Source organism: Nicotiana tomentosiformis, chromosome 1 (genome assembly GCF_000390325.3).
Source record: "Nicotiana tomentosiformis chromosome 1, ASM39032v3, whole genome shotgun sequence".
NCBI classification, from domain to species: domain Eukaryota; kingdom Viridiplantae; phylum Streptophyta; class Magnoliopsida; order Solanales; family Solanaceae; genus Nicotiana; species Nicotiana tomentosiformis.
Window position 1 is genome coordinate 31260505 of NC_090812.1, and position 13547 is coordinate 31274051.

General features: G+C 33.6%; 2 protein-coding genes across 2 annotated transcripts; both read left to right on the plus strand.

Annotated features, from left to right (window-relative positions):
• Positions 1-402: 402 nt before the first annotated feature.
• Positions 403-3091, plus strand: LOC104104834 (probable xyloglucan endotransglucosylase/hydrolase protein). The gene is made up of 4 exons (XM_009613022.4): positions 403-765; positions 855-955; positions 1307-1500; positions 2395-3091. Exons 1-4 carry the CDS (start codon positions 579-581, stop codon positions 2798-2800), a joined length of 888 nt encoding a protein of 295 aa, XP_009611317.1. The 5' UTR covers positions 403-578; the 3' UTR covers positions 2801-3091.
• A 5084-nt stretch (positions 3092-8175) lies between these two features.
• On the plus strand, positions 8176-12916 carry LOC104104833 (respiratory burst oxidase homolog protein B). Its single transcript, XM_009613020.4, has 12 exons — positions 8176-9009; positions 9348-9507; positions 9845-9893; positions 9993-10106; positions 10379-10807; positions 10884-11270; positions 11363-11458; positions 11533-11648; positions 11768-11870; positions 11948-12021; positions 12110-12615; positions 12717-12916. The coding sequence occupies exons 1-12, from the start codon at positions 8553-8555 to the stop codon at positions 12824-12826; spliced, it is 2601 nt and encodes an 866-aa protein (XP_009611315.1). The 5' UTR covers positions 8176-8552; the 3' UTR covers positions 12827-12916.
• The last annotated feature ends 631 nt before the right edge of the window (positions 12917-13547 follow it).

Consider the following 13547-nt stretch of genomic DNA (forward strand, 5'->3'; position numbering starts at 1 on the left):
TGTCAAATATCTATTATTATTATTATTATTATTATTTGGTATAGTCTAACTTCTCTATAACAATCATCTTATATGACTAATGATCAAATTTTCTTAGAAACTGATTTTTCATGTTATGTTTGTTTTTATAATAGCACTTTGTTATAACAATTAAAAAATATTTGGAACGAACGAGGTTGTTATAGAAATATTTGACTAATTAAACTTTTTATGCTATAATTAAAAGTGAAAAGCACGCGCTATTAGGTCGAGTGAAATGAATGGGGTCACATAACTTTCCTCCTCGGTCTGAGGGTGACAAAGCTTTTCTCTGATGCGGGCATGTGCATGTCTCCGTTAATTACTCCCCCAATGTGTATTACCCAACAGACACTTCCCAATTATTTGAAAGGCCAAACACAACCACCGAAAATCTCACTTTGTTTAAACCTTAAGTTGACGACCACAAGTGACCCCTGCCCCTTTACAGCTATAAATAACCAGCCATTTCCCTTCCATTTTCCTCACCCCCATTGGGCCATAATCCGTTCCGAAACAAAATAGTGTTCTCTGATTGGCTTTGCTTTAGAACATTCACCATGGGTCTAAAAGGACTTTTGTTTAGTATTGTTTTGATTAATTTGTCATTACTAGGACTTTGTGGGTATCCCAGAAAACCTGTGGATGTACCCTTTTGGAAAAACTATGAGCCCAGTTGGGCTAGTCACCACATCAAGTACCTCAATGGTGGTTCCACTGCTGATCTTGTTCTTGACAGGTCTTCAGGTACTAATATTAATTAGTACTAATATAGCTGCCTGTTTTTTTCTCTCCTTATTTTGTCTAATTTTTTCATTTGATTTGTATGAATGAAGGAGCTGGATTTCAGTCAAAGAAATCATATCTATTTGGGCACTTTAGCATGAAACTGAGGCTTGTTGGTGGAGACTCCGCTGGTGTTGTTACTGCATTTTACGTAAGTTGTATGGGCGGAACTTGCCCTTCAGTCACGAGTTTAGCTGAACACATTAGTTTTGGTCTTTTAAATCTGTATCTGTTTTAAGAAATTGATTGAATATGTAAAATTATTAATTTAAAATTTAATAACTTAATAGGACTAGAATTATGAACCTATAAACTTCAAATCTTAGCTCCACCTATATATAGTCCGTTCATTTTTTGCACCATACTAGAAAATGGACACTGCTTAGATCTGCAATTTTCTCCATTTTTGCAGCAACATATAGTTTTTCATTTCCTTCACAATGAACAAACTAAGTTATGTGTTTTTGGACTGATTTTAATTATATTTTTGGGAATGTTTCAGCTGTCATCGAATAATGCAGAGCACGATGAGATAGATTTTGAATTCTTAGGGAACAGGACTGGGCAGCCATACATTTTGCAGACGAATGTGTTCACGGGAGGAAAAGGAGACAGAGAGCAGAGAATCTATCTTTGGTTTGACCCAACCAAGGGTTACCATTCTTATTCCGTTCTTTGGAATACCTTCCAGATTGTGTAAGTACCTTAACATTTACAGTACTTACTAGTAGCTTTCTTTTCCGTAAATTTCTTGCTTTTTTAAAAAAATTTCCTAAAACAGAAAATATTACTAGATTATTGTATTGTCTGTCATCTTTTCTTCTATGGTCCCATGTATTTCTCGGAGCGGGTGCACTTGGTTTTATTCTACGTGATCCCTATTTGCTATGTTTAAAAATAGTATGGTAACAATTGTTGTTTAAGAAAAAAGCAAAATGCACATTTGTCGAGGCATTATTATTGTATTAAAATAAAGCACGAAAACTTGTAAGTTCACGATGGTCTAAAAATAGTCAAGATTATAGTAAAGACCTCTCCCATGTGAGCATCCTCTCGAGTTTATGTTTGTCTTTTTGTGTTAAACAAGAATTTTAAATTTTTGATATACTCAATATATATGTATATATTCCTCAATATTTACGCTTAAATTTATGCGTCTATATTGTTCATTTCAAATTATCTGATCCACATACTTTAATAAAGCAGCTAGCGAATTGGTGTCCTTGCAACAAAATTTTTGTCTTCTATCTTGCACCTAAATCTTGAAAAAATAATGTTTCCTTGTAGAATGTGCATCTTTGTCTTTCAAAAGACTTATTACTATTCACCGCTTTGAGCAAAGTGGTGGAAAGGATGCTCAAAAGCAATGAACTTTTTCTTCTATTTCATACTAAATATATAAAAAAGATATTTAATTTATTCTTATATATTAATTAGTATATATTTTATCCATTTCAGTACTCCTATTATTTTTGAGAGATGCTATAATGAGTAGTTTTTTCAAAATATTATTCTATCCCATTGGGCTTTATACTATTCCTTTGGGCCTCCACCAAAATGGACATGGCTAAATTGTCTTTAACGTTACAGGATCTTTGTGGATGACGTCCCAATACGAGCATTCAAGAACTCGAAAGACCTAGGTGTGAAATTCCCATTCAATCAACCCATGAAAATATACTCAAGCCTTTGGGATGCAGATGATTGGGCCACAAGAGGTGGATTGGAGAAAACAGACTGGTCAAATGCCCCATTTACTGCCTCCTACACATCATTCCACGTGGACGGCTGTGAAGCTGCCACCCCACAAGAAGTCCAAGTTTGTAACACCAAAGGCATGAGATGGTGGGATCAAAAGGCTTTCCAAGATTTAGATGCTTTGCAATATAGGAGACTTCGTTGGGTTCGTCAAAAATACACTATCTATAACTATTGCACTGATAGGAAGAGATACCCTACTCTTCCACCAGAATGCACTAAGGACAGAGATATTTAAGTAATTTAATTAAGAGGGGGCTTTTTAAGCACTTAATATTATTTATGTTGTGAGTATTTTAAGGATGTTACTATTATAAACATCCATGAGAGAAACCCCTAAAACAAAGAGCTTATAATTAAGCTTTATTTCTCTATTTTTTTGAGTGTATCATTGGTGGAGTCGTGAGGATATATCTCATGTTAGGTCTTCATGTTCCTGCGTGTAATGAGTGATGTACTGTAATTTATTGCACTATTTGTTTTCTCTGAATTGAATTATGAACCAATACATATGAGTGTAGCATAGTAATTGATCTCGCCTTCATTTTGAATTGGACAACTTACATTTTGATAAAAAGAATTTAACGCCTAGAATGTTGATCTGCGGGAAATGATACAGTGTGCACATGTTGATGACACAGATTTTTTCGTACGTGATATTGGTATTTTAAAAAAATTAACAAATGAATAAATTACTGTAATGATACAACTTATGCAATACAATTTACATTTCATACTTCAATTTAATTTGTTCCTTAAAAATTTTATATGTTAAAATTGGTACTAGTTTGTAGCAAATATAATTCTCCCTCAATGTTGCCAAATTTAACATAATTTCGTTTATTATTAATATTATCTTAATTTATTGCTTAATCATTACGAATTAATATGGTTTGACGAAATGCAAGTTTTTAGTCTTGTTTGCCATGCAACTATAACACACGCTTTAATTTTCGGTAGTTAGAAAAGAAGGTTTGAGATTTGGTTTAGAGTTGATTAGGAGTGGCCATAGATTTTGCCTATATTTTAGCCAAATTCCAAGTCCCAAATCCTAAAACCAGCTCAATAGCTGGTTTTGGGCTAAAATATCACTATTATATTTTTTAAAAATTGCCTCAAATTTTTATATTTTATAAAAGAGCCTATCATTTATTATTTTGTAACGATGTTGCTTCGTCTTCTCGGTCATCTGATAGTATCATGTAGTTTATTATAAAAATAATAATTTTGTATCAAATTTATTTATGTTCGGGACTATGGTTTGCGATAATATAATTAATGTTATTGATAATAGTATTGTTGGGTATTTTTAATAAATTTTAGAACTTGTGGGTATAAGTCATGTTTCATCTTTTTCCAAACCAAATTTCACCCAAAATAGATGTTCAAACACATTTTCATCTTCAAACAAAACTTCACCCAAATCAAAATTTAAAAAGTTTTTAGATGGGCATATGTGATAATACAATTTCAACATTTTGTCCGCGTCTTTATATTGAGATATATGACGGTCTAAGAATAAAGCAGCAAATAATGAAAAAGAAAGAGGTCTTTTAGGTCGTGCCATCATGAATTGGTCTGCCACTGCCTTGGAATTTTGACTGTTTAATTTAGTGGTTTTGCCTTAAAACAGGAGGCTCTAAGTTCAATGGCTCAAACATATGGAGTCTTACCAACTCCCATTTACTTAACCATTCCACATAATTGTTTCACTCTGTCTCTTTTATACTCCATTTCTTCTTGTTTATTCTTACTGTATGTAATCTCCACTAGCTAGTCACATCAATATACATTCTTATTCGACCTTTACTTTTAGTTTCAATGGAATATTAACAATTTGGATATTGTTTTCTCTTGCTCGTTTTTCTATTGGAGTACTCATTAATTATTAATGATGTCTCTGTTAGCGCAATGCAATTTGAGATTGCAGTCATTGACCGTCTATTGCTTGATGATTTGAACCCCCCCGCCCAAGAGAAAGGGAAATTCCTTTTGGGGTCTAATAGCATGTTTGGCTGTTTTTCTGAAATCAGCTTATTTTGATGGACCAATTTGAAAACCAAACAGGCTATAAATCTACTAAGTACAAGATTTAACACTGTTTCTTCGAAGGTGCAGGCAAAAATAAACCAGTCAATTTACTTTGATTTTAATTGACAGAGTAGTTACGGACATGCCATTAAGAGATTATTAGCATCAGAAAGACTTTTTAAAAAAATATTTTTGAAAAAATTACACTTAGAAACAGTTTTTAAAAACTTGGTCAAACACTAATTATTGCTCAAAAATACGTATTAAATTAATTAACCAAACACAAACTGATTCTCATCAAAAGTAGTTTTAAAAAAAATACTTTTGAGAAAAATTAAATCTCAAAATAAGCTGATTTTTACGGATTGACCAAACATGCTGAAGTCAAACTCCTCTATAACAGCCTCGTTTGTTTCGAGTTTTTTTTTGGCTGCTATAATGAAGTGTTGTTATATAGGACATGTTATAGCATATATGTCTAAACCTAATTTCCCTCCAAAAGCATGAATTTCTTGACGAATATAACCCTCTAGCATATTCAACATATATACTTCAATTTCCACGATATTCTACGCACTTTCAATTACTATAGAAATAATAGACAGGGAAAGGAAAAAGGTAAAAGAAAATTAAGAAGATGCAGTCATGCAGATATGTTGCTCTTCGATTATTAGAGTGCATGTTCACTCCATTCACGCTTTAGTTCGTGCGAGTCTTATGCTAATTAGGATTACTTGCCCTATAAATATGACATAAAGCGTTGTATTTTAAATTTTATTTGAAGTAATTAAGTATAACTTATATTTATACTATATTGTTCTATGACTCAAATTAAAAGATACTGCTTAATAATTAAGAACCGTGAATCAGAGTTTATTGTGTACAGGGCTGTGTATAATTGGAAAATATCGAATTACAGTACCGAAACCAAATATTTTGGTATTCGATATTTTGGTATTTGGTATTAGTATTAGTATTTAGTTTAATTTTTTTAAAATATTAGTATTAGGTAAGGTAATCGTACTTAAAAATAAAATATCGAAATATCGATACCGTACCGAAATATATACTAAGTTACACAATACACATATTATTGATTATGATAGATATTGAAGTTCTAAATTTTACTTTCCCATATTTTTATAGTTTTCTTTAATCTTTACCATCTTTTTTCCCACTATTCCCTCCCCCCCCCCCCTCCTTTTTGGGTTGCCTAGTTATGTTTCAATCTTTCTCCTATCTAGATTTAATCTTTTTTTTCTAATTAAATTATAATATTTTATTTTCGTATTTGTGAGTACCTTACGGTTTATGACTTTATGCACTAGTTAATATTCGAGATGAACAAATCGAAATTACCAGACCGAATAAATCGAAATCGAAAAGAGAAAAGCCGATCTCATATCGAATTTAATTAGGTATGATATTGGTATAGTATTTTAAGAAACCGAATACCGAACTAAAAGGTCTAAATACCATATCGTACCGACCGACGAACACCCCTAATTGCATACACAATTATTATACCCAGATAGTTAAATCAACTCTTAGCATCTTAATAATTTTCCACAATTTTTAAACGATCTATTTTTCTGATATTCGCGATTGTTTCCGGTGTTGCTAGCAGTGGGAAAAAGGAAAAGAGTAAATAGTGAAGAGAAAGGCGAGAGTAACTATTTGTCTTGTGATCAAGTTTCGTTGATGATTGAATCACTTTAATCTACAGTTGATCAACACATGCGAGGAGCTTGTTTGCATTTCAAAAGTTAGGGTTTAATCCAAACTCTAACTTTAAAAAAACAAAAAAAAAAAAACAATGTGATTCTACCTTATCCTATTACTTTTATAATAGAACCAAAATGGGTTGTGCTTATCATTAGTTGGTCAAAACTTACACCAGCAAGCTGATTGACTTCCTTATCATGTGCTCAAGTGATATTATCAAGTTTTTCAGAAAATGGGATAAGACTTCAATTGGATTAACAACAGAATAACTTAACAGTATAGCTAGGATTATTTGAGAGATTTGGTAGCCTTAAGAAATCATTGCACATTCGTAATAGAAACTATTCGTTTATATATTTATTTGTTTTTGGCATACAATTGGTAATTAGTAGTAGGTGTAAAATGGAACAGAAGAGGGAAGTTAAAACTGTGGGCTGCGCTCTGAAAGAGTTAACTAAGTCAGCCATATGAGCTGCAAACCAATTTGATGAAATAAGCAGGAAAGATTCTTTACGAAAACTACCCACAAAATGCCATGAGAGTTTACAGTGCGATGGCGCCCTCTTACAATCTCATAATTCAACCTTTTCATCAATTAGAAAAAAGAATTGTTTTCTGTTGATGATGATAATCAATCAATCAAATAGTAATGAGTTGTGCGAAAGGACAAGATAAATGTTACTCTTCCGTACATTACATTATGAGCCGGGGTTGATTTATTTTACGTGTTTTAAATCAAAATAGTTTTTAAGCCATTTATTTGGATACAATTAAAAAGTCCAAACAAACAAACAAATGATCACTTAAAATAACAAACAAAAAAGTCTAAAGTTAGAATTCTGACTTAAGCGACTGGAATTTACTTTCACCAACTACTACAGTAAATTTTTTTTGATGTGCCCGATTTACATCTTATCTAAGCAAAAGAGTCATTATATTCAACTCCTACCAGTACTTATATTCAACACCTATATATCAAGTAGCCATAGGCGTTAAATGATCATTTTGCACCAGTTCTAATTAATGACATCTTCATGTATATCGAAACCGTAAGAAGTTCATTTGTCCTTCGTTCTCTACCATCCAAATGGAATAAATCAGTGAAAGCAAAATACGCATGTTGATTATTTGAATTTTGAAGTAAATATAGCTAGCTAAACTAGATAACTTTTTTCGTTTTAAGAATTGTTTCCTTATCTGTTAAATTCAACTTGCACAGCAGCCAAAAAAAAAAAAAATAGTTTTGAGTGGGTCTGATGTGTTATTCTCAATTTCATACATCTCATACTTAGATCCTTTAATTTATTGCTAATCATTTTGGTGTTAGTATTTATCTTTCAACCATAAGTTGCTAATTTTTTGGATACTATTTTCTGCCTAGAAAAGCTTAGGCGCAATTTAGTGCTATCACTATATTTATATCAAGTTTCTATGTGTTATCACAAAGGAGCAGTAAGTATGATGGTATTATACATTTATTGATTAAAATCTTATATACGCCTATATGATGAGCATTTTACTACGAACTTTGAAAAAGTTTAGCATTTTACATCCAATATTAGATAAAGTTTACTTAAATATGTATATCTTCTTGAATAGGACTATCACGTTCAACTTTGACCTTATTACATCCAGTTTCATCTCAAAAAGAAAAACAAATTATTTGTTAAATATAAAAGGTGTTTGACCAAATGAGTTCGTTATGTTTGGGAAGTTAGGGAGAAATGAGACTAATTCAAAAACAATGCAAAATCCGCCCCCTGATTTACCCTCTTCTCTCTGACTTCTCTCTTTTCTCATTTTCTTTCAGCCCAATCCTCTCTTCCTTCCTTGTAAGTAGTATATATACATCACCATTCTTTTCTCATTATAAGGCCATCCTCTCTTCCTTCACCTCACACTCTTAAATCTTTTTCACAAACTTCCATTTTTTTCAAGTTTGATTCATCTCTTACAATTTACTTTTTTTGTCAAGAACTTTGGACGTTTGCTTCATAAGTGGAGTAATTTTCTTCAACTATCGTCAAGTTTTAAATCTTTCTCAGGAAAATCATACATTTTCCTATTCTCCAAGTTTTAAATGCTAGTAGTAGTTCTTTCATTGCATTAGTATCAAATGAACTGTTGCACTTTTGCTGCATAGGTCGTTACCCGTTATTGATCATCTGATCAGTGTGATTAATTTAAGGCCATTTCCATTTCCAAAGACAGGGGAAAACTGAATAACACATCAAATGGAGATAGAAAACATAAGTGATTCTGATAGCATCAGGCGTGTAGGATTCAGCGGTCCATTAGTTAGTGGCAAGAGAAGTTCAAGGTTCAACGACAATGAATCCTACGTAGAGATCACTCTTGATGTTAGGGACGATTCAGTTTTGGTTCAAAACATTAAAGGTGCTGATCAGGAATCAGCATTATTAGCTAGCAGGCTTGAAAAGAGGCCTAATACACTTGGCTCTCAGCTTTCTTTTCATCTAAGGCAAGTCTCAAAGGAACTAAAGAGGATGACTTCTTTAAACAAGTTCCACAAAATGGATAGGAGCAAATCTGGTGCTGCTCGTGCTCTACGAGGACTTCAGTTCATGAACAAGAATGTGCGAACTGAAGGCTGGTCTGAGATTGAAACACGATTCGACAAACTTGCTGTTAATGAAATGCTCCCTAAATCATTGTTTGGTCAATGCATAGGTTTGCTCATTACTATGGCTCTTCTGCTTTGGTTAATTATGTTAGTGATCTTTTCACCTTATCATTTGGATTAATCGCTCTAATATTTACTATATTGCTAATAATACTATAACATTTGAAGTGCGCGGCCACCTCATCTAAAAATTTACTTAAAATTTTTAATGCAACATGTCTATCCTCACGTGGGATTTTGACGGATCAAACACGTGAAAATTGGTTTTGATAATGAACGATGGTGAAACTTAGACACTACATATTTATTTATGTTTTGTCTTCAATAGTAACTACTACATAGTAAGAACATGTAATGCTGAAGAGCATTTTGTCCTTGTAATCAGGTATGAAGGAATCAAGTGAGTTTGCAGAAGAATTATTTGATGCTCTAGCTCGAAAGAGATGCATCACATCTCCATCAGTGACCAAGGCTGAGCTGCGCGAATTCTGGGAACAAATAACAGATACTGGCTTCGATGCCCGGTTGCAAACTTTCTTTGACATGTAAGATCTTATCACTCTCTACATATTAAATTTCACAAATAAGTTTTAACCAAAAAACTAACGGTGTCTTAAACTGGAACCCTAGCCTATTGCATGCCAAATACCACTGCTACTTCGGATATTATTGATTGAAACTTTTATTATCTGACTCTCAGTCAAATCTGCTACATTGCACTGGATATAACTTATGAATTTCAAAATTATTTTTGACAATTTGTGAACAAAACAGGATAAGATCCAACTTGCAGTTCTCATTGGGAAAACTTGTAGTATAAGTTTTGACATTGATTAAGTGATAAAATGTTGTTGTAACTAACACTGGTTTGATAAAAAATAGGGTGGACAAAGATGCAGATGGGAGAATTACTCAAGAAGAGGTGAAAGAGGTAAGTCCCTAAAGAAAAGGAACTGATAATTGTACTAATTCATGCAATTATACAAACCTGAAGAACTCAAAACTCATACTTTGTTCGAATGTTTTATAGATCATCAGTCTTAGTGCTTCTGCAAATAAGCTCTCGAAAATCCAACAGAATGCAGATGAGTATGCAGCTCTCATCATGGAAGAATTAGATCCAGACAATGTTGGATACATTGAGGTTCGTTCTGTCTCTAAAACGATCCTCCAAAACATACTCAAAACAAGAATTTTAAGCTATATTCATTCACAGTATAAAGTATTTTTCACACAATAGTGCAATATAACTAGATGTAGCAGATAATAATTATGTTTCCAAGTTACCGAATCAGGTTTGATATAAAGAGTTACATAATGTTGTAGGTCAACTAAAAGTGACACTACAAAAAAAATTCACATAACATAACTCTTAAAACAAGGATATAAGCTAATAAGTGCCTGTATCTGATGCAGCTTTACAACTTGGAGACATTGCTTATTCAGGCCCCAAGCCACTCGACAAATCTCTCAACAAACAGCAGAGTTCTGAGTCAGATGCTCAGTCAGAAGCTTAAGCCCACCAAAGAGCCAAATCCCATAAAAAGATGCACAAGAAGGCTGGAATATTTCATTGAGGACAATTGGAAGAGGATTTGGGTGATGGTTTTGTGGCTGTCAATTTGTGCAGGACTCTTTACATGGAAATTTATTCAATATAAACGTCGGGCTGTCTTTGACGTTATGGGCTACTGTGTCTCTGTAGCAAAAGGAGGTGCTGAAACAACAAAATTTAACATGGCTCTAGTTCTTTTGCCAGTTTGCAGAAACACCATAACTTGGCTAAGAAGTTGGACAAAGCTTGGGAAAATAATTCCCTTTGATGATAACATCAATTTCCACAAGGTATAAGGACTTCAACAGAAATAGAAACAGAAAATCTTTACACTCAAATGACTTATTTTTGTGTCTTCTTGTTTAGGTGATTGCATTAGGAATAGCAGTTGGTGTAGGCCTGCATGCAATTTCACACTTAACATGTGATTTTCCTCGGCTATTACATGCCACGGATGAAGAATACGAGCCAATGAAGCCATTTTTCGGAGATGAAAGGCCAAACAACTACTGGTGGTTTGTGAAAGGCACGGAAGGATGGACCGGTGTTGTGATGGTGGTCCTTATGATCATAGCCTATATACTAGCCCAACCATGGTTTCGTAGGAACCGACTTAATCTCCCATCAACAATCAAGAAACTTACTGGATTCAATGCTTTTTGGTATTCCCATCACTTATTTGTTATAGTCTATGTCCTCTTCATTATCCATGGATACTTCCTCTACCTCTCCAAGAAATGGTACAAAAAGACAGTAAGTTCTTGACCAAGTAAATTAATTGATGTGCCCTGCTTTGCCATAAAATTGCGGTGCCATAATTCTTTCCTTTCTGAAAAATTGATCAGACATGGATGTACATTGCGGTGCCTATGATACTATATGCTTGTGAACGTCTGCTTCGTGCATTTAGGTCCGGGTACAAGGCAGTGAGGATTTTGAAGGTATATTCAAAGCCTAAGACTATTTGAAGCATTAAGATTCAAATAGAATCTTTATCTGAAATTTGAATTTTCAGGTAGCTGTATACCCTGGAAATGTAATGGCAGTGCACATGTCTAAGCCTCTGGGCTTTAAGTACACGAGTGGACAATATATCTTTGTGAATTGTTCCGACGTTTCTTCATTTCAATGGTAAGTTGAGGGGGGAGGGAGAGAAACATATATAATTAAAACTTAGTCTCTTGATTAAATAAGCTGTATACAAATTGGAGTATTACCTTTTAACATCATACTTTCTTTTTGTGTTGCAGGCATCCTTTTACCATCTCCTCAGCTCCAGGAGATGATTACCTAAGCATGCACATTCGAACAGTGGGCGATTGGACATCTCAACTCAAAATTCTCTTCTCTAAGGTATTGAATTTATAAAATCAGTAATGACATAGCGAAGACTTCATTTTTAAGAAACTTATACTCTGATCAAAATCTAGGTTTGTGAGCCTCCAACTGGTGACCAAAGTGGCCTTCTAAGAGCAGACATAGCGAAGGCCGACTATAAGCCTAGGTAAGGGGGTAAAGATCTAAAATGTCTAAGTGTTCAATGTTTTCCCCTTAACTCTATGCACGTTTTGATTCAATTCAATGTATAACAGACTGCCAAAGCTCTTGATTGATGGCCCCTATGGAGCACCAGCACAAGATTACAAGAAATACGACGTAGTCCTCTTAGTAGGCCTTGGCATTGGGGCAACCCCATTGATAAGCATAGTAAAAGATGTTCTCAATAACATCAAACAACAAAAGGACTTAGAAGATGGCCTAATAGAGAGTGGCACTAAGAAAAGTCCTTTTGCAACCAAACGAGCCTACTTCTATTGGGTAACTCGCGAGCAAGGCTCGTTCGAGTGGTTTAAGGGTGTGATGGATGAGGTCTCTCAGAACGATCAAGAAGGTCTAATTGAGCTCCACAACTACTGCACCAGCGTTTATGAAGAAGGCGATGCCCGGTCTGCATTAATCACAATGCTTCAATCAATCCAGCAAGCTAAGAGTGGCGTCGACATTGTCTCTGGGACAAGGGTCAAGACTCATTTTGCTAGACCAAATTGGCGCCAAGTTTTCAAACATGTTACCATTAATCATCCTGATCAAAGAATTGGTTAGCTTTCTAACATATCTTTTATCATAATTAATTCTGATTAATATTGTTAGTTTGTTCCATCTTTTAACATTTTGGTTTTTGAATTTATGTGTTGACAGGAGTATTTTACTGTGGTCCACAAGGTCTGGTTGGAGAGTTAAGACATCTGTCTCAAGATTTCTCACATAAGACAGGCACAAAGTTTGAATTTCATAAAGAAAACTTCTAGAGCTCAAGACGTATAAATATTTGTTTATTATGTCAAATATTTCCATAGATATTTATTTTATTATGTAAAATAATATTCTTTTTTCTTTTCTTTCCTGCTGTATCTTTTATTAACTTTTGGGATGCATGCTGAGCTTGATTCCAATTAATACAGAATGATGTTAGAAAGCAAATTGCAGTGTCAGCTAATATAAAACTCTAAGCTGTAAAGCTTATGCTGAGAACTCAAATCTATCTGGAATTGCTTTAATAGCTTCCACTAAAAATTAGACTAACACACACACACACACATATATATATATATATATATATATATATATATATACCTTATCTCTGAGGTTTCGTCTCTTTGATTTGCATCCTAATATGCAAATAAAGCAGGTGTCAACGTAGCTTCCATTATGGATTTCTTAGATATTTAATTTGGACTGATAAATAGTTTCAAAACGTATCTTTATTATGATTGGAAAAAGAAAGAAGGAGAAATAAAGTAAAACCCAACAAGTTGGAAAGGGGGACAACCTACTCAAAACGAAAAGGAAATATTGAGTCCAAAAAGCAAAGTTTGAATGAAATAATTTTCTTATAATAAAGAGAGGGAGAAGTAATAACGTATACATTTATCTATAAAGTATTTATGCATGATTAGGTTTTGAAAAAAATAAGGTGATATTCACGGGTAAAGATAGCGATCGATCCAATATTAATTAGATTATTTAAGT

Bases quoted from the DNA above. Each gene is read 5' to 3' on its own strand.
- LOC104104833 (XM_009613020.4), top strand. From the start codon at position 8,553: ATGGAGATAGAAAACATAAGTGATTCTGATAGCATCAGGCGTGTAGGA. The intron at 10,107-10,378 runs GTTCGTTCTGTC...TATCTGATGCAG, and splicing joins ACAATGTTGGATACATTGAG to CTTTACAACTTGGAGACATT. The intron at 12,616-12,716 runs GTTAGCTTTCTA...ATGTGTTGACAG, and splicing joins TCATCCTGATCAAAGAATTG to GAGTATTTTACTGTGGTCCA.
- LOC104104834 (XM_009613022.4), top strand. From the start codon at position 579: ATGGGTCTAAAAGGACTTTTGTTTAGTATTGTTTTGATTAATTTGTCA. The intron at 956-1,306 runs GTAAGTTGTATG...GGAATGTTTCAG, and splicing joins GTGTTGTTACTGCATTTTAC to CTGTCATCGAATAATGCAGA. The intron at 1,501-2,394 runs GTAAGTACCTTA...TTAACGTTACAG, and splicing joins TGGAATACCTTCCAGATTGT to GATCTTTGTGGATGACGTCC.